At 47.5% G+C, this 23999-nt stretch overlaps 1 protein-coding gene across 3 annotated transcripts in view; it reads right to left on the bottom strand.

The window, feature by feature from the left end:
* Positions 1-23999, bottom strand: part of dync2h1 (dynein cytoplasmic 2 heavy chain 1) — an 866357-nt gene that overhangs the window by 517801 nt on the left and 324557 nt on the right. For all 3 annotated transcript variants that reach the window (XM_072476728.1, XM_072476730.1, XM_072476729.1), the window contains exon 52: positions 11038-11151. In XM_072476728.1, coding sequence (XP_072332829.1) covers positions 11038-11151 — 114 coding nt within the window. The remainder of the gene's footprint in view (positions 1-11037; positions 11152-23999) is intronic.

Below are 23999 nucleotides of genomic sequence, written 5' to 3'. Positions count from 1 at the left end.
GAGGGACCTGTTTATAGATGGGACGTTTGCAAGTCTGGGAGTGCTAGAAGAAAAATATAAGTTGCCCGCAGGGAACGCCTTCCGATATATGCAAGTGAGGGCATTTACAAGGCAACAGGTGAGGGAATTTCCGCAGCTCCCGACGCAGGGGATCCAAGATAGAGTGATTTCGGGAGAGGGCAAAGGGTCCGAAATATACCCGGAGATGAGGGATGAGGGGGAGGCAATGATAGAGGAGCTGAAAGGAAAATGGGAAGAAGAGCTGGGGGATGAGATCGAGCAGGGGCTATGGGCGGATGCCCTAAGTAGGGTAAATTCTTCATTCTCGTGTGCCAGGCTTAGCCTGATTCAATTTAAGGTTCTACATAGAGCACATATGACGGGAGCAAGACTGAGCAGGTTTTTCGGGGTCGAGGACAGATGTGGGAGGTGCTCAGGAGGCTCGGCGAACCACACACACATGTTTTGGTCATGTCCGGCACTGCGTGAGTTCTGGGGGGGTGTGGCAAGGGTAATTTCAAAGGTGGTGAAGGTCCGGGTCAAGCCAGGCTGGGGGTTAGCTATATTTGGGGTTGCAGAAGAACCGGGAGTGCAGGAGGCGAAAGAGGCCGACATTTTGGCCTTTGCGTCCCTAGTAGCCCGGCGTAGGATTCTACTCATGTGGAAGGAAGCGAAGCCCCCGGGCGTGGAGGCCTGGATAAACGACATGTCAGGGTTCATAAGATTGGAACGAATAAAATTTGCGTTGAGAGGATCGGCTCAGGGGTTCTCCAGGCGGTGGCAACCGTTCCTTGACTATCTCGCGGAACGATAATGAAAAGATAGAAATGACAGCAGCAGCAACCCGGGGGGGGGGGGAGCACTATTTTGTGTTTTTGCTATTTGTTTTTCGCTTCTAGGTTTTTTGTTGTAAGCTCACTATATTATTTAAATAATGTTTAATGTATAATCCCTTGTTGAGTTGTAAAAACGGAAAAATTTTTGTTTGAAAAATTTCAATACAATATATATTTTTAAAAAAATAATGGATACCTACCCTTGAATATATATGTAAATGACTACGTAAAAATTCTATAGTTATTCGTTGTGTTGGACCTTAAAAGTAAAGGGGGAGGGATGTTATATATGTGAGTTGATATTGTTGTGCTATTGCCTGGTCCCTTTAGGAGTTTAAAAAAAATAATTTAGAGTACCCAATTCTTTTATTTTCCAATTAAGGGGGAATTTGTCATGGCCAAACCACCTACCCTGCACATCTTTGAGTTGTGGGGGTGAGACCCACGCAGGCACGGGAAGAATGTGCAAACTCCACACGGACAGTGACCTGGGGCCGGGATCGAACCCGGGTCCTCAGCACCGTGAGGCAGCAGTGCTAACCACTGCGTCGCCGTGCCGCCCCCTTAAGAGTTGAGTCGCGTGATAGTCCACGGCAGGCTTAGAGTCAGTCCAGACCAAGCCTTGGTACAGTTAACTACCATTTAATAAACTCACATACTTCAGCAATTCCATTCTTTTATCCTGTGAGTATAATACCAACACTTTGGCTACAATGAGCTGAATATCAAACCGTTTGAGGAGTGGACAATCTGAAACTATCCACTTTGCACGACCTCTAATGACAAATTTCTACCCCTATATAATGTTTTATATTTTGACTAGTTGATTACAAATGATGTTCCAATAGGGGGTCAAGACAATGTACAGTGTTCAGGTAAAGTGAGGTTTAAAGGAAAGGAGTAATTAGATCATGATGCGCTAGTGTAAGTCAGTCCCAAAAATAATACATTAGGCCCTCTTTTTACATTTTTATTCTAAATTCCTATGTCTACATTTTTAATGGAATTTGCTAATGTAAGCATGTCATGTTGTAATTAAACCTTTCCACCAGTGGTAATGCTGCATTTCTGATACAGATGTTCAATGCAAATAAGCACAGAATCCTTTCCTTGTAAAAGGTTGCATTTCAAATCAATATTAATTTTGCATGAAACTTAATCTTGAACAAGTTTTAGTATTTTGGCATTACAAATACGGCCTCTGCGTGCAGGTTGGGTTGGATTTGTTTATTGCCACATGTACCTTGACAGTGAAAAGTATTTTTCTGCGTGCAGCTCAAACAGATCATTTAGTACATGAAAAGAAAAAATACATAATAGGGCAACACAAGGTACACAATGTAAATACCTAGACACCGGCATCATGTGGAACATACAGGAGTGTAGTATTAATCAACTTAGCCCATAAGAGGGTCGTTTAGGAGTCTGGTATTAGCGGGGAAGAAGCTGTTTTTGAATCTGTTCATGCATGTTCTCAGACTTTTGCATCTCCTGCCTGATGAAAGAAGTTGGAAGGGTGAGTAAGCCGGGTGGGAGAGGTCTTTGATTATGCTGCCCGTTTTCCCAAGGCAGCGGGAGGTGCAGAGTCAATGGGTGGGAGACGGATTTGTGTGATGGACTGGATGGTGTTCACGACTCTCTGAAGTTTCTTGCGGTCTTGGGCCGAGCATTTGATATACCAGGCTGTGATGCAGGCAGATAGGTTGCTTTCTATGGTGCACTTGTAAAAGTTGGCAAGAATCAGTGTGGACATGCCGAATTTCCTTAGTTTCCTGAGGAATTTTAGGCGCTGTTGTGCTTTCTTGGTGGAAGCACGACGTGGGTGGGCCAGGACAGATTTTTGGTGATGTGCACACATAGGAATTTGAATCTGTCAACCATCTCCACCGTGGCGCCGTTGATGCAGACAGTGGTGTGTACAGTACTTTGCTTTCTGAAGTCAATGGCCAGCTCTTTAGTTTTGCTGCCATTGAGGGAGAGATTGTTGTCGTTTCAGGACTCCTCTAGGTTTTTTATCTCCCTCCTGTATTCTGACTCGTCATTGTTCAAGATCCGACCCACTATGCTCATGTCGTCAGCAAACTTGTAGATGGAGTTGGAACCAAATTTTGCCACGCAGTCGTGTGTATATAGGGAGTATAGTAGGGGGCTAAGTATGCAGTCTTGTGGGGTCCCTGTATTGAGGACTATTGAGGAATAGGTGTTGTTTATTCTTACTGATTGTGGCCTATGGGTCAGAAAGTTGAGGATCCAGTTGCAGAGAGGAGCCAAGTCCTAGATATGAGCTTGGCTGGGATTATGGTGTTGAAGGCAGAACTGCAGTCAATAAATAGGAGTCTGATGCAGGAGTCCTTGTTGTCAAGATGCTCCAGAGATGAGCCAGGGAGATGGCATCTGCTGTGGACTGGTTGCGGCGGTATGCGAATTGCAGTGGATCAAGGCATAATGGGGGTCTGAAGTTGATGTGCTTCATGACCAACCTCTCGAAGCACTTCATTACAATTGATGTCAGGGAGTGCCTGGAGTGGATTTTGAAAATGCATCTTCTAATTCAGATGTGTGAATACTACCACAAAGGCAAATAGCACTCAGTGTGCTACTCGGAATATAAAATAGGTTTCTGAGAAAATCCTTGCTATTTTGAGATGCATATCTAAACTATATGCATCTCCAAATAAGCAGCATCCCCCAACTGCCACATTCTATTCTTGCCCCTACCCTTTCCATATGCTGGGGACTAATTCTGCCAACCTCATTCCTGTCCCTCTCATCTTTCACAACTTTGTCCCTGGTGACTCGGCCAGTAGCACGGCCATCACGGCTCTCCAACTTTGCAGCATCTCTCTCCAAAAAGACACATTCATTTGCAAATAAAACCTTGGTCATCCACAAGCTTATTGTGGGCAATTATACTGATATTATGGCATTCTCGCAGACGTGGCTGAGGGGTGACAACACCTTTCCCCTTAATGAAGCTGCTCTTCCTGTTTTACCTTCCATTACATGTCCTGCTCGAACCATTACAGTCGTATTGTAGCCCGACATATCAGTCCATCTCCCTACTCTTTTAGCAACATCTCCTGCTTTGCGCATCTTGCCTTGCTCCATCTTTCTTACCTTCAAAACATGTCCACCCTTCATCTAATATCCTTGTTCCAGACCACCCATCCAAATATCATAGCAAATTTCTGAATCATTGACCAGAAACTAGTGAAGCCCTCGGGTGCGGAAAAGGATGTGGGCATGATTGCATATTGTCATAAGAATGTCACTTTAAGAAATGGTAGTCTGCTAAAGTTACTGCAGTGATGTCAGAGTGTGGGTGGAGCTGAGCTCTGGCTCTGCTTTTTAGTTTCACTTTGAGAAAAGCTTGGGTGTGTCTGTGTTTTTTTGGTTTTGTTTCAGTGTTGGAGCTGCAGTCAGCCAGAGAAGGTGTAATGTTGTTCCCTCTGCCATATACAGACTATCTCTTGATCATTTGGTGAATTCAGAGTGATAATTGGTCTCAGTAGTGAATTTAAGCCTGATGTGCTTCTGTTAAAAGTTTTTTTTTAATGTCTTGTGGATGTTAAAAGGAAAGTAAGGATTACTTAAGTATTGTATTCTTTGGGGGTTGTATTTGAATTGTTGTTTGCCAAGATGTTCACTGTGAGTTTTAAAAGGGTTAACTTGAGGTCATAGAATAAACATTGTTTTGCTTTAAAAAATACTTTTCCACTTCTGCTGTACCACACCTGTAGAGTGGGCCATGTGCTCCCCATACCACAATCTAATAAAAGTTGTGGGTCAGGTGACCTCCATGATACACTTTGGGGTTCTCTAAAACCTGGCCCATAAGAAATTGGGGGCTCGAGGGGGATAACAGTCTATCTATTGGATTGGCTTAGTGAACCTAAAGACAGTGAGGGGTGAGCATATTGTGGTTACTTTTCAGGTGTGGTATTTCAGTTTAAGTAGGGAGTGTATTGTGGACAATGGCTCTTTCAGAGGCTCTGAAGTTTTTGGGGGTGGAGACAGTCACACACAATACCTTACGGACACAGGCGAAATGCAGACTGTTAGATTTGGCAAAAACATTGCAGTTAACATTACCTGACAAAATGTGAAAAGATGAGGTAATTATAGCGGTGGCTAAGCATTTAAAGTTGCCTGAGATACAGTCTGACTCATTGGAAATGGCAAAGATTCAGTAACAAATTAAACAAATGGAACATGAGAAAGAATTAAAGCAGACGGAATACGAAAGAGATAGAGAGGAAAAAGAAAGAGAGAGAGATTTTGAACTTCAGAAAATGGCCATGAAACATGACTGTCAGTTAAAATTGGCAGACGTAAAGTGAAACGTCCAGTTGGATGATAGTGATGAGGATAGTGAGAAAGAGCGTCATAGTCGAAGGCTTGGTGGGGATCTATTTAAATATGTGCAAGCATTGCTAAGGTTTGACGAGAAGGAGGTGGAAGCCTTTTTCATTTCATTTGAGAAGGTAGCTAAACAAATGAAATGGCCACAGGACATGTAGGTATTACTGATTCAAACAAAGCTGGTAGGTAGGGCTAGTGAAGTGTTTGCATCACTACCGGAGGAGGTATCTGGGACGTATGAGGAGGTGAAAAAATCCATCTTAGGTGCATATGAACTAGTGCCTGAAGCCTACAGACAAAAGTTAAGAAATTTAAGGAAAGAACCTGGTCAAACATACATGGAGTTTGAAAGGATCAAACAGAGTAATTTTGATAGGTGGATAAGGGATTTGAAAATAGACCAAACGTATCAAGCTCTCAGAGAAATTATACTTTTGGAGGAGTTTAAAAATTCAATTCCTGATCTAGTGAGAACTCATGCGGAAGAGCTGTGATAAAACCAGCGCCCTTAATACCCATTCCAGCATTTGAGGAACCTTTTACAAGGATCCTAATTGATTGCGTCAGACCGCTTCCTAAAACAAATAGTGGGAATCAATATCTTTTGACAGTAATGGATGTGTCTACTAGGTTTCCAGAGGCCATTCCAGTACATAATATTACAGCTAAAAAGATTGTGCAGGAGTTACTTCAATTCTTTACTAGATATGGACTACCCACAGAAATACAGTCGGATCAAGGATCAAATTTTACCTTAAGGTTATTCGAAGAAGTTATGGATAGTTTAGGAATAAAACAATTTATCTCAACTGCGTACCATCCAGATACGCAGCGAGCATTAGAAAGGTGGCATCAGACATTAAAGACAATGTTGAGGGCTTATTGTCAAGATTATCCAGAGGATTGGAATAAAGGAATTCCATTCGTACTGTTTGCAATTAGGGATGCACCTAATGAGTCAACCAAATTCAGTCCTTTTGAACTAATTATTGGTCATGAGGTAAAAGGACCACTTAAATTGATTAAGGAAAAATTGGTGACTGAGAAATCGGAAATTACATTATTGGATTACGTGTCAAATTTTAGGGAATGATTAAATAGAGCAGGTGAATTGGCTAGACAACATTTAAAAGTTGCACAAAATGTGATGAAACGGGGAGGGACAAGAAATCCAAAGTTCATAGTTTTGCCAGAAGAGATAAAGTTTTAGCATTGTTACCAGTGGTAGGTGAACCTTTAAAAGCAAGGTTTTGTGGACCTTATCAAATTGAAAGGAAATTAAGTGAGGGGAATTATGTGGTAAAAACGCCAGATAAAAGGAAAACTCACCGAGTGTGTCATGTGAATATGCTTAAAAGGTGCTTTGAAAGGGAAGGAGTGAAAAAGGAGGAGGTTTTAATGATTCTAACTCAAAGTGACGAACCAAATCCACATGACTGAATTTGACATACCTCAAATTAAATTGGAAAATGAGGACGTTCTTTAAAATTGGGATAAATTATTGAGTTACCTTCCAGAGAAAAACGGACTGACCGGAAAGAGTTATTGATATCACATGGGCAAGTTTGTAGAGATAAATTGCGAAGTACTAAAATGGCTACACATGATGTAGATGTGGGAAATGCTGTTCCAATCAAACAACATCCATATAGACTTAACCCTTTGAAATTGGCACAGGTTAACAAAGACAGCACGGTAGCATTGTGGATAGCACAATTGCTTCACAGCTCCAGGGTACCAGGTTCGATTCCGGCTTGGGTCACTGTCTGTGCGGAGTCTGCACATCCTTCCCGTGTGTGCGTGGGTTTCCTCCGGGTGCTCCGGTTTCCTCCCACAGTCCAAAGATGTGCAGGTTATGTGAATTAGCCATGATAAATTGCCCTTAAGTGTCCAAAATTGCCCTTACTGTTGGGTGGGATTACTGGGTTATGGGGATAGGGTGGAGGTGTTGACCTTGGGTAGGATGCTCTTTCCAAGAGCCGGTGCAGACTCGATGGGCCGAATGGCCTCCTTCTGCACTGTAAATTCTATGATAATGTATGATAATAATTCTATGATTGAGAGTATGCTTAAAAATGGCATAATTGAAGTGGGTTGCAGCCAATGGAGCTCACCCATAGTGATGGTACCTAAACCAGATGGTACCCAACGGTTGTGTGTGGACTATAGAAAGGTTAATGCAGTTACAAGAATGGACTTATCCTATTCCACGTTTGGAGAATTGCATTGAGAAAGTGGGACAGTCCGCTTTTATTTCCAGTTTTTATTTCCAAACTAGATTTACTTAAATGTTACTGGCAGGTACCTTTATCCGAAAGGGCGAAGGAGATTTCGGCTCTTGTGACTCCAGATGGTATATACCATTTCAAAGTTATGCCATTTGGCCTGGAAAACGCCCCAGCCACATTTCAACGGTTAACTAACAAAGTTGTTTCAGGATTACCCAATTGTGCGGTATACATCGACGATCTGGTAATTTACAGTCAGACATGGACAGAACATTTGAAGCATCCGATGGAGTTATTCGATCGACTTCAGGAGGCGGGTTTGGTGATAAACCTAGCCAAAAGTGAATTTGGAAAAGCCCAAGTCACTTTCCTTGGCCATACAATCAGACAGGGTCGAATGGTCCCAGGGAATGGGAAACTAAAAGTTATTGGGGAGTTTCCAATACCCTCGACACAAAGTCAAATAATGCGATTTCTTGGCATGAGTGGATTTGATCGAACATTTGTGCCAAATTTTTATAGCGTGGTTACTCCACTGATGGACTTGCTGAAGAAACGTCGAAAATTTCAGTGGACAGCTGAGTTTCAACGGGCATTTGACTGCCTGAAAGCTGTGATAACCAATGCTCCTGTGTAGGAGAATTACAAGGGACTCTGTGATCAGATTGAACTAAAGTATGTGAGTTTAAAGAGACATGTCGAGGTGTAGACAAATGGATGGATTGTGCAGAGACCTTGTTCAAAGTGACTGTCAATGGAGAGGGATTCCAGTTGGAGGAAATAGAACAAAAAAATGGACTATATTATTATACCTGTTGGCGTGTGTTGTTTTTTGAAACAAAAAAGTATATTTACTGTGTGCATTTCTTAAAGGATAGTGAAAAGGTGAAAAATTAAACCATCTTGAAGTTGATGGGGGTTTTTTTCTTGGGGGGGGGGGGGGGAGGTGTCATGAGAATGTCACTTTAAGAAATGGTAGTCTGCTAAAGTTACTGCAGTGATGTCAGAGTGTGGGTGGAGCTAAGTTCTGGCTCTGCTGTTTAGTTTCACTTTGAGAAAAGCTTGGGCGTATCTGTGTTTTTTTGGTTTTGTTTCAGTGTTGGAGCTGCAGTCAGCCAGAGAAGGTGTAATGTTGTTCCCTCTGCCATATACAGACTATCTCTTGATCATTTGGTGAATTCAGAGTGATAATTGTTCTCAGTAGTGAATTTAAACCTGATGTGCATCTGTTAAAATGTTTTTTTTTATGTCTTATGGATGTTAAAAGGAAAGTAAGGATTACTTAGTGTTGTATTCTTTGGGGGTTGTATTTGAATTGTTGTTTGCCAAGATGTTCACTGTGAGTTTTAAAAGGTTAACTTGAGGTCATAGAATAAACATTGTTTTGCTTTAAAAAATACTTTTCGATCTCTGCTGTACCACACCTGTAGAGTGGGACGTATGCTCCCCATACCACAATCTAGTAAAAGTTGTGGGTCAGGTGAACTCCATGATACACTTTGGGGTTCTCTAAACCCTGGCCCATAACAATATGACCAGCTGGTCCACCACCAAGCGGAACTCTCATCCCTTCTAATCCACCAAGACACTCACTGCTGCAACACGATTCCATCCATCTTTCCTGCTTTATTCCTTCAGCCCCTACACCAAACAACTTCTTAACCTCAGGAATTTCAACGCCGATATCAACTCTTTTTGTTCCCTTTCCTGAGATTTTTGTCCTATGTCTTTCCGAAATCTCTCCCTCCAAATAAACTATCCGACCATATTAATGACCAATTATTAAAACAGTGGTAGTGGTGGTCATGTCACTGGACTAGTAATCTATAGGTGCAGGCTAATGTTCTGGGGACTTGGGTTCAAATCCACCACAGCAGGTGGTGGAATTTAAATTCAATTAATAACAAAACTGGAATATAAAGTTAGGATCAGTAATTATGACCATGAAACAATCATTCATTATTGTAAAAACCCACCTGGCTCACTAATGTCCTTTATGGAAGGAAATCTGCTATCCTTACCTGATCTGGCCTACATGTGACTCCAGAACCAGGTCAATGTGGTTGACTCTTAACTGCCCTCTGAAATGACCGAGTAAGCCACACAGTTTAGGGATGGGCAACAAATGCCAGCCTGGCCAGTGACGCCCACATTCCATGAAGAAATTAAAATAAAACCCTCATGAAATCATGTGGTATCACTACTCCTATTGTTGCTGTCACTGATAAAGCAATCTCTGATGATTTCCTTGTATTGCTCTCTACCTATCTCCCCCTTAAGCCTCCCACGTTCAATACTTTCTGAGCCCATTGCTGGAAATTACTCTCCCTCAAGTAACTTTCAAATTATCAATTACCTAGACTTTGGCCTTCAGGGTCTTGAATTCAGGAGATGGTCTGCCACTGGCCTCATCATTTCCATACTGCCTTGTGGTTCAGCAGACCTTCCCGAAAAGATGAATTGTGAGTCGCTCACCGGTTCTCCAAGCGGTAGACGAGACTCCGACGCTTCAACAAGATTCCACCTAGGGTGGGATTTTGAACTCCCATTTGATCTCCGCCTCCATGTTTAATCCAAAATCCTGACCATGGATTCTACAATTCTATTGCTGGTGGGTTTTTTAATGTTCATGCACGCACACACACCTATTTTTTTTATTTGACAAGGAATCATTTACTGCCCATTCCTAGTTTTCCGTCATTACATGAAGAGTGGTACCTTACCGCCGATGAAGATTTTCTGAGGTTGGGGCCTAGTGCGGGTCCCAGCCTTGCTGATGATGCCTGGACACATGCCTGTGCAATATTAGCAGAGGCAGCCAATTAAGAAGCCGCCTCCAGGAGTACCATCCAATTACAGAAACCAGGCTGAACTGGCACCTAGCAGGCATGTTAGGAAGGCCTGCAGCGATGTCCTGCTGGCAGCTCCACCAAGAGAAGTGAGTGCAGCTATGGCACACAGAAGAACATGAGAACGTCTTCAGATGGGCTCTGAGTTGGTAAGATGGGAGAATTGTGAAGTTCGGAATAAACGAAGGAGGGCTCACTGTTCCCTAGTTTGACACCAGGTCACCACCTCCAGGGACCTGCTAGACCTTTCCTGCAATGTGGGGCCCAATCCACCACCAGCCAGAGCCTGGCAGTGCCCTCAATCTGGTCCCATTAATTACCATTAATTGCTTACTACCCATTGCCAGAAGGGAAAATACTTGCATTACTCACTCGCTTCCTGTAAGATTGCCTCAAGATGGGAACACACCAGTCTGCCAACCCAACAGCCTCATTCCGGATTTGCCTCCCAGTCCTGCCACAAGCCCAACATTCACGGGTCTCAAATTTACATCCAGCATGTTGGATTAGTGTTCACATATTGATTAGACCAGGAACAGGTATCAGAATCCTTTTCCCTGTAGGACATTGGCTTTTGTTGAGTTTTTATGGTTACATTTTGTGGGTGCATGCCCATAAATTACTACATTGATCAAATTCAATTTCATACCTTTCCATGGTGGAATTTGAAAACAATGGTTGCTTGCCCAGTACCATAATAAATGCACAATTGTGCCCTGTTGCATCATAGAAAACAAAAATATAGACCTAAATGTTACTCACGATATGAGAAATAATTAAAGACAGGTCCAGTGAATCCATCTTGTGAGGCCTGATCTTTTAAAGGTGATAGGATTGGTTCCAGTTCTTCTGGTGTATACAGCCCAGGCACTTCACCTAACATGTTAAAAAAATATTTTTTACAGTTATTTAAGCAACTGGTTCATTGTGGATTGTTAAAACTGATATACAAAAAATAAACAGAAGGCATGCAACGAGTGCTAAATAAAAATTTAGAGGATCCGAGGATCCTCCTTTGGATAACATAAGTTACAGTACTCAATAACCTTACAAACTGAAAATGTATTCCTCATTTTCTCCCAAATTAAATGTCTTAAAATGGCTTCAGTTTAAAACAAACAAGGTGAGAGGAAAAAGCGCCAGAATGTCAAGCATTAGAAGAGTACCTGGATGTTGAATCTTTTTGTAAGGGCCACGAAGAATCCAGCACGAGTTTTAAGGATACAAAATAATAACGTTTATTTACTATAACAATATATACATAACAGTAGCAGTAACTTCCCTTGCTACCTTCTCCTTCCTGCTGGTTCCTGAACTGGCCAGCTTATTTATACTAGGGGTTTCTCCGCCCCCCTCATTGGGGAGGTTCATACTCCCATAGGATTGTGGGATAGTCATTAGTCCCCAGCCAATCGTAAGTAGGCAGGTTATAACATCCCTCCCCCCCAAAGTCCAAGGAATCCACCGAAGACCCTGGCGAAGGAAGGCGTCGAACTCGTTTGGCCGCAGGTCGGACGCCATTTGCACACGGCGCTGGATCAGGCGGCGTGTAACGAGACGGAGACCGGCGCTTCCGTGATGAACGGCGCGGTTGTACATCCACGGCCTGTGGACCCGAGGATTCCCCCTCTGATGCATCCTGTGTCTCCATCTCGGAGTCAGAGTCTGCTGCCTCCGTCATGTCAGCGTCTCTATCTCCATTCGGTCCCGTAACGACCTGCGCAGGCTTCAAGTGAGGCACCAGTGGAAGATTTTGAGGACTACCTTCCCTTGTCTCTGGTCTTTGCGGCTGTTGAAATGAGCTCCGGGGGCGGGGAATCTTTTGAGGGGATGATCTTCTGGACCGGACGTGGTCTACATGTTTTCGCTGGAGACGACCCTGGGCTTGCACTTGGTAAGATATAGGGCCCGTTTGGCAAAAGATTACACCAGGAACCCATGGGCACCACCAGCAAAATTCCACACGAATACTGGGTCACCGGGCGCAAACTGCCGAATCGGACGATGCCGAGACAATCCCTGCCCCTGCCGTTCTTGTGTGCGGCGTACTTTTGCGCCAATGTCCGGGAAGACCATACTAAGGCGGGTGCGAAGTCTTCGGCCCATTAGGAGTTCTGCGGGAGCTACCCCAGTCACTGCATGGGGGGTGGTCCTGTACGTAAACAAAAAGCTAGCCAGTCTCGTGTCCATTGATCCGGAAGACTGCTTCTTTAGGCCTCTTTTGAATGTTTGCACTGCACGATCTGCCAACCCATTTGAAGCCGGGTGGTAAGGGGCAGTGCGGATATGGCGGATGCCGTTCATCTTTGTAAACCTAGCAAACTCCTCACTCGTGAATGGAGTGCCATTATCCGTGACCAGCACCTCGGGGAGGCCATGCGTATTAAATAATAAAAGCATCTTTTCAATTGTTGCGCAGGACGTTGTCCCCTGCATCTTATGCACCTCCAGCCATTTGGACTGGGCGTCAATTAGTAGAAGGAACATGGATCCCTGAAAAGGGCCTGCGAAATCTGCATGTAAGCGTGCCCAAGGCCGTCCTGGCCATTCCCAGTGATGTAGGGGCGCGGCCGGCGGAAGCTTCTGATGCTCCTGGCAAATGGAGCAGTTTTGGGCCACCTTCTCAATGTCGGTGTCGAGGCCTGGCCACCAGACATAACTCCGGGCCAACATTTTCATCTTGGTCACGCCCGGATGCCCATTGTGCAAGTCTGATAATATCAGCTCCTGGCCTTTTTCCGGGACAACCACACGCGACCCACACAAGAGGATGCCGTCTTCCACGCTGAACTCTGACAGCTTGGAGGAAAATGCCCGCAACTCGCCTGGGAGCTGTGTATGCTTCCCACCATACAGAACTATGTGCCGAACCTTTGACAAGACTGGCTCCGTCTGGGTCCACTCACGGATCTGTGATGCCGTGACAGGCAAGGTGTCCATAAAATTTAGGGTTGCAACCACCTCACCGGTCGTGGGGGTCGACATGGGGCCGGTCGATAAAGGCAATCGGCTCAGTGCGTCGGCATTTGCTATCTGCGTACCTGGTTTGTGCTCCAGAGAATACTCATATGCAGCAAGCAACAAAGCCCAGCGCTGGATCCGTGCAGAAGCAATGGGCGGTATTGGCTTATCCTCTCTGAAGAGTCCCAGCAGGGGCTTATGATCAGTCACGACAGCGAAATGGCGGCCGTACACATACTGGTGGAAGCGTTTCACCGCGAAAACCACTGCCAGGCCCTCCTTCTCGATCTGCGCGTACTTTTTCTCCGCTGCAGTCAATGTGCGGGAGGCGAAAGCTATCGGTCGCTCGGCCCCGTTCTCCATCTTGTGGGACAGGACAGCCCCAATACCATACGGGGATGCATCACATGTGACGAGCAAAGGCTTTCCCGGATCATAGTGGGTTAGTAACCCAGACGACGACAATTGTTGTTTTACCCGCCGGAAAGCGGTTTCTTGCGGCTGACCCCAAACCCAGGTGTGATTTTTCTTTAGCAGCAGGTGCAAGGGGGCCAGCGTAGTTGCCAGATTGGGGAGGAACTTCCCGTAATAGTTTACGAGACCGAGAAAAGAACGAAGATGCGAAGTGTCAGTCGGGGTGGGGGCATGTTGAATTGCACGCACCTTCTCTGCGACGGGGTGCAGACCCTCGCGGTCCACCCGATAACCTAGGTAGACTACTTCTTTTGCCTGAAATACGCACTTTGTGTGACGTAAACGGACTCCAGCCTCCGAAAGGCGTCTAAGGACAGCCTCCAGATTTTCCAAATGCTCTTGCTCCGACGTCCCTGTAATCAACACGTCATCTAGGTAGACAGCCACACGTGGTAAACCTCTCAAAGTGCCCTCCATAACACGTTGAAAAATTGCGCAGGCTGAGGATACTCCAAAGGGCAACCGTGTATATTCATACAGGCCCCAGTGTGTGTTAATTGTTACATATGGTCGGGAGGCAGGGTCCAGCTCCAACTGCAGGTAGGCGTGACTCATATCTAATTTTGTGAATGAGAGTCCACCTGCACGTTTCGCGTAGAGATCCTCTATGCGAGGCATTGGGTATCGGTCGAGTCGGGAAACTGTATTCACTGTAAGTTTATAGTCGCCACACAAGCGAACTGTGGCATCTGGCTTCATTACTGGTACAATTGGTGCTGCCCAGTCAGCAAAACGGACGGGCCTGATAATACCCAAACTCTCCAAACGAGTGAGCTCCCCTTCTACCTTCTCGAGCAAAGCGTAAGGCACTGGGCGCGCCCGGAAATAGCGCGGCGTGGCTCCTGTTTCAACTTGGATCCGGGCTACGGCCCCTTTTATTTTCCCCAAACCAGGCTGGAATACCTCTGGGTATCGTCCTAGCACCTCAGTCAACCCTCCAGAAACTGTTTGGAGGATGTGCTGCCATTGCAACCGCAAATGGCGCAACCAGTCCCGACCCAACAGGCTGGGCTCATGGCCACGCACTACGATAAGTGGGAAACGCCCCTCCTGGCGTCCATAGACAACAGGGGTCATTGTAGTTCCTGCAATGTCAAGTGGTTCCCCCGTGTAGGTGGCCAACCTGGCCTGTGAGTCAGTTAATGTAAGGGTTTGTATACCCTGCTTGATGCGGTCGAATGTCCTCTGGGCGATCACGGAGACCGCTGCGCCAGTATCCAACTCCATCTCCAGCGGGTGGCCATTGACCCGTACTGTCACCTTAATGGGGGCCACACGGGGAGCTGCCACACAATGCAGCTGCAGGCAGTCGTCCTCCGTCTCCACGTCCTCAGGAGTGGTCGCCGCAGGTTCATCCACATGGAAGGTACGGCCTCTGGGCTTGTCCCAGTTACGGCCCCTGGGCTGGTACCAGTTTCGGTTGGAACGACGGCGCCTCTGGCATCCCCAGGACCGCCGTCCGCGACGGGGTCGGCGCCTACAAGTCTGACACGGACATGGCTCCTCATCCATTGGCTCTGGAGAAGGCTCCCTTCGGGGAGGAATGTCCGATGGCCACTGGCGTCGGTCCGGTCGTTGCCTCGCCCAAGGTACCGCAGGAGTGCGGGGGGATGTTTTTGGGCGGAAAGGGTTGCGTCCCAAGGCATGCACTTCCATTCCCTGTAGCTCCTGTACTCCTCGCTCTGCGCTCTCTCGGGACAAGACTATTTGTATTGCCTGTTGAAAAGTCAATGTTGGCTCCGCTAACAACTTTCTCTGGGTTGCTGCATTGTTAATACCGCAAACCAAACGGTCGCGTAACATTTCTGACAAGGTCTCACCATAGTCACAGTATTCCGCAATCCCGCGTAGCCGGGATAAAAAATCGGCAAGGGATTCTCCAGGGGTCCTCTCAGCGGTATTAAACCGGTAACGCTGGATTATCGTGGACGGGGTTGGGTTAAAGTGTTGCCCCACTATATTCACAAGTTCGTCAAACGTTTTGGTGTCCGGCGCAGCTCGGTACGTAAGGCTCCTAATCACCCCAAACGTATGCGGCCCGCAGGCGGTGAGCAATATGACCACCTGGCGCTCGTTTTCAGTGATATTGTTTGCCCGGAAATAGTAACGCATCCGTTGTGTGTACTGGTTCCAGCTTTCCAGCGCAGCATCAAAAACATCCAAACGTCCGTACAGAGGCATGGTATAATAGAAAACAACTTCCAACCTGTATCCAACAAAAATCCAGGGAGGTGGCTTCAGCAGTGTAGACAGCTATTCACTTTTACCTTCGTCGCCAGTTTTGTAAGGGCCACGAAGAATCCAGCACGAGTTTTAAGGATACAAAATAACAACGTTTATTTACTATAACAATATATACATAACAGTAGCAGTAACTTCCCTTGCTACCTTCTCCTTCCTGCTGGTTCCTGAACTGGCCAGCTTATTTATACTAGGGGTTTCTCCGCCCCCCTCATTGGGGAAGTTCATACTCCCATAGGATTGTGGGATAGTCATTAGTCCCCAGCCAATCGTAAGTAGGCAGGTTATACCAAATCTGTTTGAGAACTTGATTCATAATATGTTTTAAAGGTGAAAGAAAACTTTCTGGGCAGCTAAAGATGGTGAAATGGGATCAAGACAAGCTGTGTCTGTATAATCTAACAGCAATTAATTTTATTCTTTCTCAGCTTAACAGGCAAGCCATTTAAGACTAAGATGAGGTCAAATTTCTTCCCTCTGTGGGTGGCGAATCTTTAGAATTCTCCACCCCAGAGGATATGGGGAAAGTGGAGTAAATGTAGAGGTAAATGATCAGCCATGATCTGTTTGAATGGTGGAGCGGGATTGACGGGCTAAATGGTCTACTCCTGCTCCTATTTTCTATGTCCCTGTGTTCCTATTTCTCCTGAACTCCATAACTGTATCAAAGGGAAAGAGAAGAAATTACATTTGAGTGCCAGCATTGGGTCAGCGGTAAAACTCATATCTCTGAAGCCGTAGGTTGCGTCTTCAAGCCTGATTCTGGAAACCTGAGCTAGACTGATAGGAATAGTAAGGAAGTGCAGCATTGTCAAAGATGCTGCCTTTTGGACAAGACAATAAACCAAAATGTCCGATCTGGCTTCTTAGATGTACGTCCTTAAACTTGTTGGGAGTTGTATATTAAACACCCTGTGGAGTAAAAGGTTAATAATCAAACTTTGGTGTATGTTGGAGCAACAGGCTTTTCAAGTTGAACAAGATGGCTTTGAAGCACCATTAGAACAAAGCATGGCTTATATTTTGCTTTTACTGTCTCAGTGTTACATATGAGGAATGCTGTTCAAGCGAGTAGGAAGGACAATAACTTCAGCCATGAGTTTTTTTTATTGTTTATGCAATGTGAGTGTTGCTGGCAAGGCAACTCAAATTGTCTTGAGAAATTAATGGTTAGCGTCCTTCATGAATGCTACAATTCATGTGGTGTAGGTATACCAATAGTGGTGTCAGGGAGGAAGTTCCAGGATTTTGAACCAGTGACAGTCAGGATAATGTGTGACCTGGAGAGCTTGTATCTGGTGGTATTCCCATGCATCTACCATCCTTGACTTTATGGATGTCAGATGTCACAGGCTTATAAAGTGCTGTTGAAGGAATCTTGGCGAGTTGCTGCTGTGCATCTGGTAACTACCGCCACCATGCACCAATGGTGGGAGTGAATCTTTAAGATGCCGGCAGATGGTGCGTCAATCAAGTAAGCTGCTTTGTCCTGAATGGTGTGGAGTTTCTCGAGTGTTGCTGGAGCTGCACTCACCAGACAAGTGGAGAGAATTCCATCACATTCCTGATTTATTCCTTGCAAACGGTGGACAGCCTTATGGAGATGAGAAACATATCAGCCATGATCGAATGGCAGAGCAGACTCGATGGGCCAAGTGGCCTAATTCTGCTCCTATATCTTATGGTAACTGATAGAGTTGATAATGGGGAACCAGTTGACGGAGGGCACAATTCAATGAAAAAGTTTACAAATGTGGTAGCGAGCGAAACCTGCCGCGAGCTTCCTGGCGCTCGACCCAGCGAGACCGTCACCGCAATCCAAAGTTAATTGGTCCACTATAGGAGGCCCACTGATAACAAGGTAGAGCAGCACATAAACTGCTCTTGCACAGCCAACCCCACTCAGATTGCAGCCATGGCGCCGAGACAACCGGCCCCACAATTCGGGGATGCAGACCTCCTGAGGCTCCTAGAGGTGGTAGAGGCCAGGAGGGATGTCCTGTTCCCCCGAGGGTCAGCCACAGGGCAGCCAATGCCACGTGACAGGAAGTGGCAGGGGCCGTCAGCTCGGACAGCGTCACTAGACGAACAGTGTCGCACGAAGGATAATGACCTATACCAGTGAGTTGGCACCGCCCCCTCTGCGTGACTGGCACCACTCCCGCCCAGCACAATGCCATGCCCTGGGCCACCCATGCTGCTCACACCGCACTCTCTCCCCCATGCAAATGACCCCTCCGAGCCCCCACATCACACCGCACCAAACCCCCGCCCCCCCCACGGTGAACCACGGGTGCGGCTAATGATGCCTTCTCTGTGTCTCCGCAGGAAAAGTTGCCACACAACTGTCGGGAGAGAGCCCAAGCGGGCAGCAAGGTGCCAGGCATCAGAATCCACAACACCTTCGAGAAACGGGTCCTAGAAGTTACGGGGGTGGCCGAGGACAAAGCAGTCACCAACGTGGAGGTCGGAGCACGCCACAGAGGTGAGGGTCCACTGGGCTCTACCCAGAGGGACTGTCAAACATGAGTTGGTAATGACATTCGGGCTGACCATCCCTCCCACTGACCACATGTCCATTCTCCCGCAGGACCTCCAGCCGAAGGTGCCTGCCCATCCGGAGTGGTCAGCCCCTGCCTCCCATGAGAACACCTCGGAGAGCTCCGAGGCTGCCACCATAGATGCGTCATAGCTTACATTCCCACCCTCTAGCACAGTGACATACATGTTGGTAGGCAACGGCAGGGGTCAGGCTTCTGTGGCACATTCTGGTGAGCACCTCACAGTTGCAGATGCACATCAGCTGGAGGCAGTAACGTCCAGGTGAGACAGCAGTTGGAGGTTTGCTGGATCCCAGGACATGCTGGGTCCCAGTCAGATGCTGAGCCTCTGGAACAGGTTTACCCGGAGCTGATGTAGACTTTAGGGTGCGGCCGTGATATTCAGAGGGGGATGTCAGCAACTGCAAGAAAACAACTGTCACCACTTAAGCCCTATTTCCGGCAATTAACAGGAGACACCCCTTATCCAACGGCCTCCTGTCCTTCATCGGCCTCCCCAGCAAGTGGTCACACTGGCACCAAATAGTACTCCATTTTAAAAACGTGAACCTGGCGGAAGGACTTCTGCGGGGAGCCGAGGAGGTGAGTAACCATCTTTGCTCACAGGCAAAGAGCACAGGGAGGCTAGACGTGCCACCCTAGTGCTCTGCGGGGGGGTGGAGGGACCCTCAGCTGGGGGTGGGCCGCAATGGGAGGGTGGGGGAAGGAGGTGCTGGAAGGGCAACCGGGGGCCAACCGCGCGCGGCACCACCATGCCAACCCCTGGATCTTGTGTTCAAGGTGCAACCCTTGTCCCTGCCCGTTTGCCCCACCCATAACTCCCACAGATTGCCGAGGCCTCTGGCCGTGTGTCTGAAGGCTATTGCTAATAGGGAATTGGTAATCGTGGTTTAATGAGCATTTCACACAAACAAAGTGGATTCCCGTGGGTAGGCGGACCATGTAGCATGTGGGAGTCATTGCCTAGCATCCTCATCAGACCGCGATGCCTGGACACCGTGCCTGAATACCACACATGCAGTAGCCAACATCCAAACACTCAGGAGATGGGACACAGCTCCGGGGACATGTCTACGGCCAGAGGGTGGGTGAGGACCACGGGGAGGGGGCGGATGCATGGAGAAATGGGCCAAGGGTTCGGAGGTCGGCCCGCATTGCGGATGAAAGTCACAGAGGCATCATACTGGTTGTGCACAAGGGTGTTTATAGTGTTTAACAATTCCCCACTCTCCCGAAGATGCCACACCCTCCCCTCCCCACTGCCCCATCACCCCCTACCTACCCCGCCACCCCCTCTACCGCTGCCCTCAGTGATTCTCGAGATGCTTGTCTTTCCAAGCTCTACCGCTATGTATAGGTGTATCCCCTGAATGCACATCAGTGGTGGAGCAAACAAATGCTTACCACGGCCCGTGGTTTTCGATACCCCTGGCAGGTGTCTTCTGGGGGCTCTGGGGCGGAGAACCCCGGCTCACTTGTCGGCGGCATATGCACAGCAATGCCGCCTTGTTCCAGGTGCTGGCTGCGAGACACGTCCTCATCAGAGGTGGAACTCGGGGAAGCTGGTGGACACTCATCGCCCCCTCCTCCCGGTTGCTGCCCATAGGGCCCTGGGGTTCACCTTGAGACGGAGGGGCAGCTGGTTTGAGCCCCAGCAGCCCCTGCATTATCTGGCTCTGACAGCCCTGGCGGCTCCCCATGGTCTGCACCATCTTGTCAACGCCCTCGGCAATGCTCCTCAGTGTCTGCACCATGCTCTGCAGCACCTCGGCAATGCCCACCTATGACTGGACAAGCTCCTCAGTGCCTTGACCATTCCCATCTGAGAGATGTCCCACAGAACCTCATCAAGGTCAGCCTGGTATTGGGTCACATCCCCAAATGAGTCAGGCACTCTGTCGTGACCTCAGCCATGGCCGTCACCGACTGCGCGGCACCTTGGACTCCTTCAATAGGCCTGTGGTACAGATTTACCCGGGGCTGATGGGGACGAAAAGGGCCAACCTGGACGTCCAGAGGGAGTTAACGTCACTCCAGCAGATTCATGGTTGATTGGAGGAGTCCAAGAGGCTATGGGCGTAGGAGACGTTGCCGGAAATGCGTGGCACAGAGGCAGCACTGCTAAGGAGGTGACAGCAGTGGAGAGCCTGGTGCATGACGTTTGCACCAGGCTGGGACCCACTGGGTCCTGGGATCCAGCAGACCTCCGACTGCCAACTCACCTGGGGGTTCCTGCCTCCACCTGATGTGCATCAACAGCTGCTCACCAGATTGTGCCCAGAAGCCTGACCACTAACACTTCCCAACGAGGTGCTTGTATCTGCGCTGGTGGGAATGACAGCTGTGACCTCTCGATCATGTCTTCCTCAGACCTCCCCTTCAAGGTGGTCTTCTGGGAGGCTGGACAGGGGGCCACCCGGGATGGGCGGGCGCCGTCGGCTGGAGGACCTGCGGGAGAATGGATATGTGGTCACTGGGAGGGATGGGTCAGTCAGTAAGGCAATCACTACTCATGTTTGATAGGTCTCCCGGGTGGAGCCTGGTGGTTCTTCACTTCTGTAGCATCCGCCAGTTTCCACGTTGGTGACCGCCCTGTCCTCGGCCACCCCAGTCACCTCCAGCACCCGTTCCATGAAGGAGGTGAGGATTCCTAAGTCCAGCACCCCACCGCCAGTCTGGGCCTTCTCCCGACGATTGTACAACAACTTTTACTGAGGAGGCAGAGAGAGGACATCGTTAGCCACACACGTAGTTCGCAGTGGTGGGGGGTGGTGGTGGTGAAGGAAGGGTTAGGGGAGTTGAAGGGAGAGCAGTGGTAGAGGGAGGGTTGGGGGTCGCATGCAGGGTTGGGGGGTGGATGCTCTCGTGGGGGCGGATAGCTCTTAGGGCAGGTGGGGAGGGGGGGTGCATTGATGTCGACTAACTCGAGATGCCCGGTGTAGGTCATTTACCTTTTTCCAGCACTAGAGGCCACTCCTCCTGGTCACACTCGCACGCTCACAGCTGCCGCCACCTCGTACCAGTCACTGGTTGCCCTGTGACTAACCCTGCATTGTGACTAGGAGCTTCCCCAGATCTGCATCCCAGAATCTTAGGACTGGTCTCCTGGGCACCCTTAGGGGCTGGTTTAGCACAGGGCTAAATCGCTGGCTTTGAAAGCAGACCAAGGCAAGCCAGCAGCACGGTTCAATTCCCGTACCAGCCTCCCCGAACAGGCGCCGGAATGTGGCGACTGGGGCTTTTCACAGTAACTTCATTTGAAGCCTACTTGTGACAATAAGCGATTTTCATTTCATTTCATTGTTGCAAACTGGGTGGCTTTGGCTGTGCAAGTGCAGCTTAAGTGCTGCTCGACCTTATTATTGGGGGGCTGGCGAGCACAGTGCCGGCAAATAGGCTGGTGAGCCTTCATTTGCGGCAAGAAGCCTGTCGGGCCTCCTTAAGTGGACCAATTAACTTTGAACAGCCTTGTCGGCCTCACTGGGCCGAGCACGGAAGCTCACGGAAGTTCCCGCTCGCTACCACACTTAGAAATCTTTCCAGAGAATCGCACCCAAATAGTCTACAAAGGAATGTAGATAGATTAGTGAGTGAGCATAAATTTGACAGTTTAATGTTGGAAATTGTGAAGTTGTCCATTTTGACAGGGAGAAGAGCAGAATACTATTTTAAAAGAGAGCGATTTCAGAAATTGGTGAGATAGGGGATCTGGGTGTCCTGGTACATGAGTCACAAACCGTTTGTATGCAGGTACAGCAAGTGATTAAAAAGACAAGTGAAATGTTGGTGCTAATTGCAAGGCAATTAATTTTAAGAACAGTGAAGTTTTGCCACAGCCGCACAAAGCATTGGTGAGACCATGTATGGAGTACTGTGTGATACTTCCTTAACTGAGAAAGAATATAATTGCATTAGAAATAGTTCAGAGAAGGGTCACTCGATTCATTTCCGGGATGAAAGGTTCAACAGGTTGGGCCGATATCCTTTGGAGTTTAGAAGAATGAGATGTACTCTTATTGAAATATTTAAGGTATTGAGGGGACTTGATATGGTGGATGCCAAGTGGATGTTTCCTCAAGAGGGAGAAACAAGAACTAGGGGACACACTTTAAAATCAAAAGGTCTCCCTTTTGAAGTGGAGATGAAGATTTATTTTTCTCTCAGAGGGTCACTAGTCTCTGGAATTCTTTTCCCCCAGAGAGCAGTGGAGGTGGGTTCATTAAATATATTCAAGGGTTAAAAAGATTTTTGATGGGGAGTCGAGGGCTATGTGGGGGCAGGGGGGCAGACAGGAAGAGAAGTTGAGACCACAATAAGATAAGCCATGCTTAACAAATGGCAGAGTAGGTTCGAAGGGCAGACTGGCATACTCCTACACCTAAGACCTATGTTTCCGCGCTGCAAAGAAATACAGTATAAACAAACTAAGTGAATTGACAACAAGATGGCAGACGGGATATAATGTGGAGAAGTATCAAAGAAGAAAGAAAAGTACAGCACAGGAACAGGCCCTTCGGCCCGCCAAGCCTGCGCCGACCATGCTGCCCGTCTAAACTAAAATCTTCTACACTTCCGGGGTCCGTATCCCTCTATTCCCATCCTATTCATGTATTTGTCAAGATGCCTGATGTTTTGGGTGCTCTGGATCCGTGGAACACATACAGGCCACCAACACTTAAAATAGTGCAACACTATTTTGTTAAGTTAGAAACTGTTGAACATACTTACACTGTGGGTTGACACGATGTTAGATTAAACTAAAGACCTATGCCTGTCCTAACCAGTCGATGCACTCAGCACATGGTGAAGATCTGTGCTGTAAGCTGTAAGCTCTGTCCTTCTAGGAGCCTGCATCCCGAATGAGCGGGAACTCTGATGCCCCCTGTCTTTATAGTGAGTGTGCTCTAACTAGTGATTGGCTGCGGTGTTGTGAGTGTTGATTGGTCTTGCTGTGTGTCCATCAGTGTGTGTGTCTGCATCATGATATACTGGTGTATATTATGACATCCCCCCTTTTATAAAAGAATGTATGTGTGTGGCAATAAATAATGTATGGTGAGAATGATCCTAACTACGTGTGGGGTGCGAAGAATTATTTACAGGACTACATACATGAGAAATAAGCTATTTACATGGGAAGGTGCCTAGTGTAGAGAAGCAGTATGCAACAAGAATAACAAGATCAACGCTATATATCAACCAGAGAAACGATCAAACAAAGCAACGAAACATTTCAACGAGTCTATAAGTCCGCAAAGTTCATAAATTAAGTCTCTGAGGTGGGCGACGAATTCTGGTTGACCGTCAGGGTGGCACACCACTCATTGTCTGGATCGATCCTGTATACCGATAGAGGCTGGATTCTTTGCTTCGGGGACACCCTGTTTTTTGTAACGATACCGACTCAAAAAGGCGCCTTCGGGTCCTCGGTGTCAATAACGGGTAGTAGGTCCGCATCGGACTCGGTGACTATGGGTTCAATGGCCC

Source organism: Scyliorhinus torazame, chromosome 15 (assembly GCF_047496885.1).
Source record: "Scyliorhinus torazame isolate Kashiwa2021f chromosome 15, sScyTor2.1, whole genome shotgun sequence".
Lineage (NCBI taxonomy): Eukaryota > Metazoa > Chordata > Chondrichthyes > Carcharhiniformes > Scyliorhinidae > Scyliorhinus > Scyliorhinus torazame.
This window is presented reverse-complemented; position numbering and strand designations above follow the sequence as displayed.